This window comes from Camelina sativa, chromosome 3, assembly GCF_000633955.1.
Source record: "Camelina sativa cultivar DH55 chromosome 3, Cs, whole genome shotgun sequence".
Lineage (NCBI taxonomy): Eukaryota > Viridiplantae > Streptophyta > Magnoliopsida > Brassicales > Brassicaceae > Camelina > Camelina sativa.
The window spans coordinates 5052322-5064064 of NC_025687.1; the positions used below are offsets into that span (position 1 = coordinate 5052322).

Here is an 11743-nt window from a genome sequence, read left to right on the forward strand (position 1 = left end):
ACTTGAAGGAATCTCTGTGTTGGATTTCGATCTGCTTTGCTCGACGGTTGCGCTTCAGACTCAGGGGAAATGGAGGAAACTCGAGAGCTACGATGGTGACGATTCGACGGAGGATGATTACGGCGGCGGCGTTTTGCGGCTTTGGGAAGGCGATGTTATGGATTGCTTCGAGGATCGTCATCTCTGTATCGAATCCGCTTGGTTTGGTTTCTTTTTGTTTCTCTCTTCTCATATCATTCTTTAATTCGAAAAAAAAACTTTTTTTTTTCCAGAAATTGGAAATTTTGACTGGAGAAAGTTTTGGGTTTTTTTTTTTTTTTTGCGTAATTTGTATTTGTGTTGACATTTCGTTTGATGAGCTAACGCTTCTTCTTCTATTGTGGTAATTGATAAAGTCAAATTAAGGTCAAATATTTTAGAATATAGTATGATAGAGATAGAGAGAAACATATATTCTGAATATTTTAGCTTTTTGTCGCCTTGAATTATTATTTGTGGTGTTTTGTGTTTCAACATTTGGTGCATAATAATGGGACAACCATTTTACTGTAAATTAGACTGATTGAGTTTTTTATGATTCATGAAAGAGTGATATTGAAGCATGATGTGACTTTTTCAAAAATAGTGTTAAAATTTTTTGAAATTTTGTTTTTTCAGCTGTCCATGCTACAGATTCGGGAAAAACATGACAAGGACTGGTTTTGGTTCTTGCTTTCTTCAGGTATAAGATCTTATAAATATAGTTGATCTCTGGAATTTTTTTGTGTAGCTTCGTTCTCATGGAAAGATGCTGACTTTCTCTTGACCAATTTTGTTATGTGTCAGGGTGCTGTTCATATGATTCTCATTGCTGGTATCCTGTTCAACGTTGCTGCTTTTGCTATAACCAAAAGGCATTGCTTTCTCTACCTGGCTATCGCTTTTGTTCTTTTGATTGGATCCTACTTGGGTTTCTTTCGTATGCAGATAAGAAGGAAGTTTAACATTAGAGTAAGCACATTCCTTCTTTTTGTTTGTGTTCTCTTGATTGAGTGTGTTACGAGAAAGTTATTTGTCTTCTTTTCTGCATCATGACCTTTTTTTGATACTCTTACTTTTGACAGGGTACTGATAGTTTCTTTGACGATTTCATCCACCATCTCGTCTGTCCATTCTGTACATTAACTCAGGTGTGTATTGTTCACAGATCGTTCTCTTGAAAACAAGTTGTATCCATTATGCCATTTTGGTTGAACTTTTTTTGTGATGTGATGCGATGCAGGAATCGAAAACACTGGAGATGAACAATGTCCATGACGGTATCTGGCATGGTCGAGGAGACACTCTCTGCATAGGCGGCTATCCTGAAGGAAAAGCTTTTCTTGAGCTGCATTCACCTCCAGTCATTGTATCAACTATGTCATCTCAACCCTAACAGCACAGACACAGATACTTCATATAAACCGCAAACGAGGTCTGCAATAGGCGTTGGTATCATCATTGTCTTGTGGTGATTGATTTGCCTAACAGTTGAAAGAGATTCGTGTCAAAACAAAAATTTCATGTTTGTTTTCGAAACTGTGATATATAGCAAACATGTAGGTTCGATGAAAACGTCCTGTAACCTTGTAAAAGAGTAGAGGCTGAGAGAGGCCATTTGTATGCTAATAGTGAACCAGTGCGAGTTGTGTATACAGCCATCTGTTTGTATGATTATGCATTTGATGATGGCTATCATATTCAACCATTGTAATTTACAGATAAAGAAGATTTGGATCATTCAGCGCCCATCTTATGGAGTGTTTAAGACTATTAGTATTGAAATACAAGAGATCATACTCGTTGATCGTCCAGTGAAAATGCAAAATAGAAATGAATAAAACCTATAAACAATGTACTGTGCGTGTGGCATTTTGGTCTTGGTCGTTGCTATGAAAAAACGAAGAAGACATTGATAAACAGAGACATACACAGATGTACCCTTGTCAAAATCAAACAACAAAGCCAAAAGGAGAAAACGAAGAAGACAATTGATAAACAGAGACATACACAGATGTAAACACTTTATTCAAATCCTCTGGACCATTCTCAGACAGTCTTTTTCATTGTTTTTGTTCATTGTTCTTCGGTTCAGAGAACAAACGGGTGGTTAACATCGGAAACCACCACGTAAATACAATTCTATGTAGTTAGAATGAACCAAAATCCATAACAATAAAAAGCAAAAGAGAGAAAAAAAACAAAAAATAAACAAGAGGAACACAAGAACATGTACTTTCTTTCTATGCTCACTCATCTAAGATGTGTAATTTCTTTCGAGTCCTACAAACAAAATTTCAAAAAGATGGAACCTTTCTTCTCCTACGGCGCCATCAGACCGTCTACCGTGTAAGAAAGAGACTTAGCCCAGTCGGTTTTCAACACCATTGTTTGCAACGTGTGCATCACATCATATCCTGGGTCGAGTTTTCGTTGCCAACCCTACAATCAAACCGATTACTCAGATAAAAAGCAAAATTTAATTTCTCTGGAGTTATACAAGTAATTGGATCAAACGAAGCTACACAATGCTCTAAGGCTCTAAGCTACAAACAGTTTCAACTACAACATCTTTGACCTCTATTTCTATAAAAGCTAGTTTTCGGTTCCACGCTCTTTAGGAATGTATTTCAAAACCTTCCATCAAACATCAACTTAGTATGGTCTAATATCTACACTAAATTTTGAAAGTAGGGACGATTTTGACTCACCTCGAGAACTAATGTTGTCACCATCACAGTGCACACATTCCCATCAATGTTAACTCTATGACGTCTTACTTTCTCAAGTAATTCGTGCATACAATCTGCTGGATGTACTAAATCTCCCTCAGGGGTTCCCCAAAATTTGAATGCTTCCTCTACTTCCTGTAAGAGTCTAAAAGCATTAGCCATCATAAAAGAAAGAATTTTGAAAGATATCTTCCATATATTAGATCAGTCAACTGTTATCCTGAGGTGTAAAAGAACCTTGGAGCAAATATTATTACCTCGATAAAAGCCTCTGGATTGGGACAATTCTGCTTTCTTGATAATTTAAGTGTTCGTTCAGCAGCAGTCCGGCCATCCCTACGCGCAACCGCCTTGAAAAAATCAAGTAAGTTCTCTCGGTCGTTCTTTGAGAGTTCAGCAGTCATTCCCACATCAAGGAAAACAATGTGAGGCTTCTTCGTTTTGAAAAGGCCTCCACGGGAAGCCTTTTTCCGGACAAGGATATTTCCCGGATGCATGTCAGCGTGAATAAAGTTATCAACCTGAAGTAAAAGTTCACGTGAGATTAAGTGCATTGATAAACTATATATCAGTTATGACTTATAAGTGAACTTAAAAGATTACGAGGAGGTTAATACCAGGAGCATCTTTAAGAGGGCATGTGTCCCAATGTGAGCCAATCTAGTCTTAATCCATTCATGTCCATCCATTCCATCAACATAACGTGCCACGCTTTCTCCGTGCTCATATGTCTCCACCAAAACAGCAGGGTGTACAAGCGGATACACAGGTTTAGGGAAAGAGACATCTTTCCATCTACGGAAGTTATATATGAACCGGCTCAAATGAGAAGCTTCCCTCGCGAGATCAACTTGAGACAACATGAAGACACCAAACTGTTGCACACTCTCGTCCAATCTCAACCATTTCAAAGCTGGAATTATAGTTGATATCTTTGCCACCAAATTAATTATCACAAAATCTCTCCTAATCGATTCACCAACACCCGGATGTCTAACTTTAACAGCAACCAAAGAAGACTTGGACTTTTGTCCTGGATACTGAAACCTCAAAGAAGCTCTATGTACTTGGGCAATACTCCCTGATGCTACTGGAGCCTCGTCAAACTCCTCAAATATCTCAGAAAGTTTACGACCAAATGCCTTCTCGATAGTTTTCTTAGTATAGGCAAAGCTATGCTCAGGTGCATTACTGTGAAGCTTTGAGAGCTGGGAACACAAATCCTTGGGGAAGAGATCTGGCCTTGTGGCTGCCCATTGACCCCATTTGATAAAAGCAGGACCTGCTCTTTCCAGAGTTCGATGGACCATCTGAAGCCATACTTTCCTAAAACGAGGCCCACATGATTCCACAACCAGCCCCATCAGAATACTCGGAGTAAACAAACAAGCTATATAAAAAGCTCTCCCAATCAAAATAAACGCCTCTATAACCGAAAACAGTAACGAAGACAGGAAGATAGGACCATTCTTTGCCCTTGTATAGAGGGATTTATCTGAAGCATAGTGATCTATAGCCGAACCAGGAGCTCTTTGCGCCCACGCTACTTGTCCACAAGTGACAGCAACGATGCCAGGTATTAACAGGTGTGAACGGGTAAGAGACAAGCAAAACGCCTGAGCAATAGTACTAATACGAGCAGAATACTTAAAATGAAGCCTTCTCCAAGCAACTTGGGCATGATGACTAACTACATTTGTTGCAGAGGCAGTAGTAGTAGAATAACTCCGTGACAGATGATTACTCAAAAGACTTCCTTTAAGATCACGAAGGGAAAATGTACAATGCCCATTATTACTCGGAATCCTAGGAGACGAAGAAGAGTGAACTCTGAACTGAGGCGACCTTAGAGCAGCTGTAAAAGCAGTTCTATAGCTTCCCCATTGTGTTCCTCTATCTTTCCTGTTCGAGATAAGAGATTGTGTTTGTTTTCCAACGATTCTAGAGATCAAATATCTGCAATAGCAACAAACCAATAACAGAGAAGGATCCGATCAACAATAAGAACCATAGAAACTCGTAAATTTCGAAACTTTATGCATAAATTATGGAAAAAAAACAAGAGAGCTTACATTAAGAATCATAAATCAGTCTCCGAGGAAATGGGAAACAAAAATCCGATCAGAAATTCACAACAGACCTAATAGAAAAAAATAAGAAAGTGGTGACAAACCTTGACATAGCGAAGACGAAGATGGTGAGAAACCAAAGCTAAGAGAAAATGCGAAAACGTAGGTGGTTGGGTATGGATCTCTAAAACGTTAAAACTGAGGAGCATTTTCTCATTGACTTCAACTTGGGAGGGTGAAAGGGTAGAGTAACTAGACGGTCAGCGTTTTCCCGTCCGGCGGTTAATTGGGTTTCGAAGAAGAAGCTTCCTTACCGGAGAAGACCTTAAAGCCGACACGGAGAAGAGAGAGAGAAGGAGACGAGAGAGAATAGGTCAGGTCAGTGATTTCGTTCGGAGAGACGAGAGAGAGGCCCAGAAAAGGAAATTGGATATCTCGTCTCGTGGGCTTAAAACGCTAAATAAAAAACTCTGATTTCGTCATCTTATTATGTCGTCGACGTGTGACATTGTCAAACCAAGGAATGGTGTGAAACAAAAAAAAAAGCCTTAGGTCGGTCTCTAACAACTTGTGTGCGTGTCTATGTATCGTCACATTTAATTAATTGAAACTTTCATTCTAAAGTTTTTTATTATTATTTTGTCTCCCTACCTAATAAGTGTATAAAACTTCTCTCAAATTGAAATTTACAGCTCGAGTTACCTTTGGTTATTCAATTTTGATTGGTCCATACTCTTTTTTTAAGGTCGTAAAACAATCTCATTAAGAAGGAAAGTTTTTTTTTTATAATAAAGTTAATAAAAGTTGTACACGAAGAATGTTAAAACCCAAATTAACCTGTCTCGATCTCATTCCTTTTAGGGTCAAGTTCACGGTCGACAAATCCTCTTTCATCCTATATAACCCACTTGAGTTCGCCGGCGACGGTGGAGGAAAGCTCCAACCTCAAGGTCAGTTTTTTTTTTTTTTCCTTTTTCTTCCTCTCTCTGTCTCTGTCTCTCTATATGATTGAACCACGGGTGTAAGGAACTCCGGCCGCCGGAAAAAAATAGATAAATCAAATTTGGTTGATTTTTCTTGGTTTTGATTACAAATAAGGAGACGAATTAGAGGCATTGAATTGAGCTTTAAGGATCGTTCTGACTTGGAATCAGAAAAAGGTTTTTTTTTTTTCTTTTTTTTCTTTTTGGGGTATGTATTGGTTTTATGATCTGTAATCAAAGAGTTATTACTCATAATAGTAGCCAAATTCAATGTAATCACCAAAGGGTTATACTTTTATGATAAGACAGAAAGAAAGCTTCAGACTTTGTACTTTTGTATTTTGTTGACGAGTAAGAAGAGCTGAGTGAGTTTGATGGGACACATCTGACTATACTATCTGAGGGAAGGTCAAAGTTAGTGTTTCACTATTGAACTGAGTTATCGGTATGAATTTGAAGCAATCGAGTCATTGATTGTTTGTGTGGTTATAGAAAAGTGAGAGACTCTGGTGTCTTACTTGGCAAATTTCTTGAGTTTTTTTGCTTGCAGCTTCTCGTATCTTCTACGTTTGGGTTTTGATGTACATTGATGATTACGCGGGGATTTAGTTACGTGGAATAAGAATGCATAAGGGTCGAGAGTGGGGTTTGTTTTTCCTTGCTCAGCACAATACGATTTGGCGATATGAAACCTTGATTTAGAAATTGTGTGTTGGATATAATTCTGCCTACAAATTTTATATTGTCCAAAGTGTGAGAAGAACGTATCTTTAATAATTAGCATATGTTTACTTGAGCTGTTGAGTACATGTTTGGTACTGATTTCTGTGATCTTTAGAATATCTGCTGTTACTTGTGTACTCACTGTTGATACCCAAGCTTAAATGTATGAACTATACTGTTGTGTGTATTTAGCGTCTTTCACAAACCTGTTCTAACTCACTGTTAAACCAATATTTGTATCTAATGTTTTACTCCATGAACCTTTTAATGAACCCTGCAAAATTGTTACAGAAAAACAGTTTACTTGATAGTTGCGAAAGAAGAGAAGTTACAAGGGTGATTGAAAATCTGAAGGAATCTGATGGGAAGCAGCAACAAAAGCGGAGAACAAAGAAAGCAAATGGCGGAACTTAGCAAAAATCTCAAAGAAGGTGAGAGAATTCTGGAGCCCACACGTAGACCTGATGGTACTCTCCGGAAGCCTATCCGGATTCGAGCTGGATATGTTCCACAAGATGAAGTTGTCAAATATCAGTCCAAAGGTTCTCTGGTATGGAATCCTTGTTCCCTCAACTCTGTGTTCTGTTCTTGAACTCATTGTTTTTGTAAAAACAAATCGTTTAATTTTGATTTTTCTCAGTACTGGTTGTGGATAGCGTGCTTCTTTATTTCTAATTTGTATCTAATTTGCAATAGATGAAAAAGGAGATGGACTTACTGGGGCCTCCAGGTTATGAACCTGATCCAGCTCCTAAACCAAAGACTAAATCTGCTAAGAGGAACGAACGAAAGAAAGAGAAGAGATTGCAGGTATGTGTTTTAACTCTATACATATGTAAGCTTCATATGCTAATAGCTTGGTCTTCAGTTATTTTCAAATTATCACCTCTGCAGGCTACTGCAGAAAAAGGTAACAGTTCTGAGGATGGATCAGCTAGTAATGTAGACAAAGAAGAAGCTGTTTCTATCCAGACTCAAAATAAAGGATCCCAATCTATGAATGTATCGGCTTCTCAAATGGAGGCTTTGGATGTTTCTTCCAATAATGTTGTGCCTGGGGACGCTCCCAGTTCTGAAACTACAGGAGAAGATGTAGAGAAAAGAATACGCGCACTTAAGAAGAAAGTAAGATTTCCATCTTTCTAACTTTCTCAGCTGCTTTAATGAGAATAAGACGTTTGAGAACCTTTGGCTTGGAAACTATTGCTATAAATTGAAGAAAATTGACTGAAAACGATTTGGAACGAGGTTAATGCGTAGCAATATTCTATTTTGAGACAGAGGCTGGTGATCAATTTTTTTCAAATCATAGCAATATTGTTTCTGAGACCAGGTAAATGCTACCCAAGCTAGCAGTTTTGTCTAATTGTCTCCTGTTAACATTTGCAGATCCGACTCACGGAAGCTCAACAGCAGAAGACGGCTCCCCGAGACCTAAAGCCAGAGCAGTTAGAAAAGTTCTCCAAGTTGGAGGAATGGAGACAAGAGCTCAAGGCTCTAGAGGATAAGGAGGCTTTACTTGCTGCAGCATCAACATGAATGGTCTTAACTTTTAGACAGGCTGCAGCTTTTCTCATGAAAATTTTCTGGAACCAATCCAAATTTGTATCAATGAAAACGAGGCTGTTGTTACTTCTTAGGTTTTGTCAGATCTGATTAATGAACTTGGCGCAATGCCTACCTAAATCTTCATGGGATTTGATGTCACTTTGTGTTTGTGTTTGGTCCTAATTTAAAGCAAATGCTTCCAAACAGATGATATAACTGTAAAGTTTTTGTAGCAAACATCACTCTGTCATTCACTCATTTCTATCATATAGCAAACATTACTCAGGTCAAGGTGGAGTGCTTACTAGAAACGGCTTAGAGGTCGGTCCAAAGCATATTTGAGCTCAGGAGGATTTCTACGTATTTGTAGACACAACGACATAGGTACATATGCATACATCTCTGTAATTAAGTACATCTCAGTAAAGAAGACCTTTACATAACGATATGTATGCTTCCTGTTACAGATTTGTTTAGTCAACATGCTTCATCCGGAAAGAGGAAATTAAACACCATTTGTTGTCAGTTTGGTTGTCGCTGCACTCTTCTGAATTGCCATGATGATTCTTTCCATAAGAAAGAAGCTACACAGGTAAGAAAATGTTTGATTATGTGCAAGCTACTTTTAGTTTACTAGTTTCAGTCCTGATCAACTGCCATTTCTAAAAGGAATACGTTCTACATTGACTTTTCTAGGCTTCAAGAATAATGAAGAAACTGATATTTTCCTACGCCTAACATCATTTTGTAACTTCCAGTGAGACTTTAAGGAGAAGACATTGGCCATTTGATATCCTTTTAGTAGATAACTTGGCAGACAAACTCAAATGAGGACTGAGGTATGCTTTATCTTTCTGATATGTGTGGGCAATTACATGTTTCTCTTCTGCTCATCATAATGTTCTTCTATGCACCGGATGGACCTGCAGTCAAGTTTTTTTTTACAAACAAGCTAGAATTGCTTGGTTATGATGGATTTATGGATACCTTTTCTGCTATACTCTAATTGGAGGTTGCATTTTTTTTTTTTTTAAACTTGAACTGACAGTCATTATCAACTTTATCTTCACGGCTTCACCTGCTCTGGGATGGTCTACGTCGAATAATTTGCATATATTTTAAGGGTAGTGGTTAATATGTCTGGTAGAGTTATTTTCTATGATTAGTTCTCCATTCTGCTTATTGTGCGCGGTTGCTCTTTCATTTTTAACCGTTAATTGCGATTCATTATCATATTTTTCTTCACCTGCTATAGCATGGCAAGTGTTTTCTATGTATGTGTAGACACAGTTGAAATAGGTACATACCCAAATTCAGACATAACATACAAACATTTTGATCTAGAACATCATCTCTACATACCAATATATGAGTGTGTGAATAGATGCCTCCTGCTTAAGATCATTTGAAGAAACATATCTGAAAATTGGAAAAGCTGATTTGTTTGAAAGTTTCAGCTATCAATAAATTTGTGTAAAAACCAGGTCGTTAAAATGCATAATATGCTTGTCTTTTAATACATAAGTACTTATTTAATATTGTGGGGGAAATTGTGGTGGCGTGGACTATTTCTTGCATAGTGAAAAAGGAAATGATTCAGTGGACAATGACGAAAGGTTTCACGGTGTTGGTAAACCATATTAGTTCGTGTCATGCTCTAACACTCACATGAATCAGTTTTTACAACTTTTGAAAGTTCAACCTTTGAGAGAAATCCGGAAGAGTTTGTGACTGATTTTGATATCTCTGCAGTTAATGTTGTTAGTTGAGTTGAGACCCACTTGGCTTTTAATAAGACACATCATTTAGACGTTTCAGCAAACTCTGATCAGAAACCAACAAAGAATGAAGATCTTTTTCATCTTTTTCATTTTCTTATTATCCCTCTTGTTCCAATCTTGTTTCTCTGACAACACGATCCAGAGAAGACAGTCTTTGAAAGATGGTGATGTTATGTTCTCTGAAGGAAAGAGATTTTCTTTTGGATTCTTCAGCCTGGGGAATTCAAAGCTCAGGTATGTTGGGATTTGGTATGCTCAAGTCTCTGAGCAGACTATTGTATGGGTTGCAAACAGAGACCATCCTATTAATGACACATCTGGTCTGATCAAGTTCAGCAGCAGAGGGAATCTTTGTGTGTATGCGTCTGTCAATGGAACAGAGCCTCTCTGGTCTACTGGTGTTATCGATATGATCTCAGAACCTGCTTTAGTTGCGAAGCTAACTGATTTAGGCAACCTTGTTCTGCTTGATCCTGTCACAGGGAAAATTTTCTGGGAGAGCTTTAATCATCCTACAAACACTTTGCTTCCTTTTATGAAGTTTGGATTCACTCGTCAAGATGATGTGGATCGTATTATGACATCGTGGAGATCACCTGGTGACCCTGGTCCTGGAAACATTACATACCGGATAGAACGTAGAGGGTTTACTCAGATGATGATGTACAAGGGTCCGACTCTGTGGTGGCGTACTGGGTCATGGACAGGACAGAGATGGAGCGGTGTGCCTGAAATGACAAACAAGTTTATCTTCAATGTCTCGTTTGTGAGTAACCCGGATGAAGTATCAATCACTTATGGAGTGTTGGATGCTTCAGTTATAACACGGATGGTGCTAAACGAGACGGGAACTCTGCAACGGTTCAGCTGGAACGGGAGGGAGAAGAGATGGATCGGGTTCTGGTCAGCTCCTGAGGATAAGTGTGACATCTACAACCACTGTGGCTTTAACGGTTACTGCGATTCCACCAGTACAGACAAGTTTGAGTGCTCTTGCTTACCGGGGTACGAGCCTAGGACACCCCGAGATTGGTTCTTAAGAGATGCTTCGGATGGGTGCGCGAGGATAAAACCAGCTTCGATATGTAGTGGGAAAGAAGGGTTTGCAAAGTTGAAGCGAGTGAAGATTCCAAATACATCAGCTGTAAATGTTTATATGAACATAACATTGAAGGAATGCGAACAGAGGTGCGTGAAGAACTGTTCTTGTGTCGCTTATGCGAGTGCATACCACGAGAGCGAAGACGGAGAAAAAGGGTGCTTGACATGGCATGGAAATATGTTGGATACAAGGACGTACTTGAGCTCGGGACAAGACTTCTACCTACGCGTTGATAAGGCAGAGTTAGGTACATATCATACATATACTCTGCAAACTGTTCTGTTTCATTGCAACAAAGGAGACAGAAGTGACGTATCAATGCACAGGAATTCTTTTTTTTTAATATATTTGTTTGCTTGTTTCAGCGCGGTGGAATGGAAATGGCTCATCAGGGAAGAGGAGAATTTTTGTAATCCTTATCAGTTTGGCTGTAGTCGTGATGTTACTAATGATCAGTTTGTTCTGTTTCATAAGGAAACGACGACGTAAGAATCACTCTGATGATGATTTTTTAAGATTATATGTTTGTTTGGCTTAGCTTACAGCTAATGAATTGAAAACATGCACAAGTGCAGAGACTAATAGGCGTAGAAAAGCTTCAAGAAGCTTCGCTCCGAGTTCTTTTGATCTTGAAGACTCATTCATACTGGAAGAGCTTGAGGACAAATCTAGAAGCCGGGAGTTGCCTCTCTTTGAGGTTAGCACGATTGCTGCAGCAACGAATAACTTCGCTTTTCAAAACAAGCTTGGAGCAGGTGGGTTTGGACCTGTTTATAAGGTATGGAAG

General features: G+C 38.6%; 4 protein-coding genes across 10 annotated transcripts in view; 3 read left to right on the forward strand and 1 right to left on the reverse strand.

The window, feature by feature from the left end:
* The window catches only part of LOC104770064, a 3044-nt gene extending 1275 nt beyond the window's left edge, over positions 1 to 1769 (forward strand). Inside the window, exons 2-6 of one of the 2 annotated variants that reach the window (XM_010494423.2) lie at positions 150 to 201; positions 658 to 721; positions 826 to 990; positions 1104 to 1169; positions 1262 to 1769. In XM_010494423.2, the coding sequence (XP_010492725.1) occupies positions 150 to 201; positions 658 to 721; positions 826 to 990; positions 1104 to 1169; positions 1262 to 1414 (500 nt within the window). In that variant the 3' untranslated portion in view covers positions 1415 to 1769. Of the gene's footprint in view, positions 1 to 8; positions 202 to 657; positions 722 to 825; positions 991 to 1103; positions 1170 to 1261 lie in introns of both variants that reach the window. The other variant, XM_010494415.2, reaches the window with a different exon arrangement.
* On the reverse strand, positions 2014 to 5269 carry LOC104770081 (uncharacterized aarF domain-containing protein kinase 2-like). Of its 2 annotated transcripts, none has more exons than XM_010494439.2 (5): positions 4924 to 5269; positions 3368 to 4691; positions 3008 to 3271; positions 2730 to 2885; positions 2014 to 2460 (listed from the first exon to the last, which is right to left on the reverse strand). In XM_010494439.2, exons 1-5 carry the CDS (start codon positions 4929 to 4931, stop codon positions 2341 to 2343), a joined length of 1872 nt encoding a protein of 623 aa, XP_010492741.1. In that variant the 5' UTR covers positions 4932 to 5269; the 3' UTR covers positions 2014 to 2340. The 2 variants fall into 2 exon arrangements, with proteins under 2 accessions (XP_010492741.1, XP_010492735.1); XM_010494433.2 differs by having other exon boundaries at positions 3368 to 4706.
* LOC104770122 (partner of Y14 and mago-like) lies at positions 5472 to 8232 on the forward strand. Of its 2 annotated transcripts, XM_010494494.2 has the most exons (6): positions 5472 to 5564; positions 5681 to 5769; positions 6817 to 7075; positions 7222 to 7335; positions 7420 to 7650; positions 7915 to 8232. In XM_010494494.2, the coding sequence occupies exons 3-6, from the start codon at positions 6887 to 6889 to the stop codon at positions 8062 to 8064; spliced, it is 684 nt and encodes a 227-aa protein (XP_010492796.1). In that variant the 5' UTR covers positions 5472 to 5564; positions 5681 to 5769; positions 6817 to 6886; the 3' UTR covers positions 8065 to 8232. The 2 variants fall into 2 exon arrangements, with proteins under 2 accessions (XP_010492796.1, XP_010492804.1); XM_010494502.2 differs by lacking the exons at positions 5472 to 5564; positions 5681 to 5769 and adding an exon at positions 5792 to 5979.
* The window catches only part of LOC104770104 (G-type lectin S-receptor-like serine/threonine-protein kinase At1g11410), a 6752-nt gene continuing 3381 nt past the window's right edge, over positions 8373 to 11743 (forward strand). For 3 of the 4 annotated variants that reach the window (XM_010494466.2, XM_019243392.1, XM_010494475.2), the window contains exons 1-5: positions 8373 to 8457; positions 8541 to 8665; positions 8770 to 11203; positions 11322 to 11441; positions 11532 to 11734. In XM_010494466.2, the coding sequence (XP_010492768.1) occupies positions 9919 to 11203; positions 11322 to 11441; positions 11532 to 11734 (1608 nt within the window). In that variant the 5' untranslated portion in view covers positions 8373 to 8457; positions 8541 to 8665; positions 8770 to 9918. The remainder of the gene's footprint in view (positions 8458 to 8540; positions 8666 to 8769; positions 11204 to 11321; positions 11442 to 11531; positions 11735 to 11743) is intronic. The other variant, XM_010494459.2, reaches the window with a different exon arrangement.

What these genes read in the sequence shown, in the direction of transcription:
- LOC104770081 (XM_010494433.2), bottom strand. An exon ending in ATCCAGAGGCTTTTATCGAG is followed by an intron (nt 2,886 to 3,007) that starts GTAATAATATTT and finishes AGACTCTTACAG; the next exon opens with GAAGTAGAGGAAGCATTCAA. An exon ending in TGACAACATTAGTTCTCGAG is followed by an intron (nt 2,461 to 2,729) that starts GTGAGTCAAAAT and finishes GTTTGATTGTAG; the next exon opens with GGTTGGCAACGAAAACTCGA.
- LOC104770122 (XM_010494494.2), top strand. Translation starts at nt 6,887, where the DNA reads ATGGGAAGCAGCAACAAAAGCGGAGAACAAAGAAAGCAAATGGCGGAA. An exon ending in AGAAAGAGAAGAGATTGCAG is followed by an intron (nt 7,336 to 7,419) that starts GTATGTGTTTTA and finishes TCACCTCTGCAG; the next exon opens with GCTACTGCAGAAAAAGGTAA. An exon ending in TACGCGCACTTAAGAAGAAA is followed by an intron (nt 7,651 to 7,914) that starts GTAAGATTTCCA and finishes TAACATTTGCAG; the next exon opens with ATCCGACTCACGGAAGCTCA.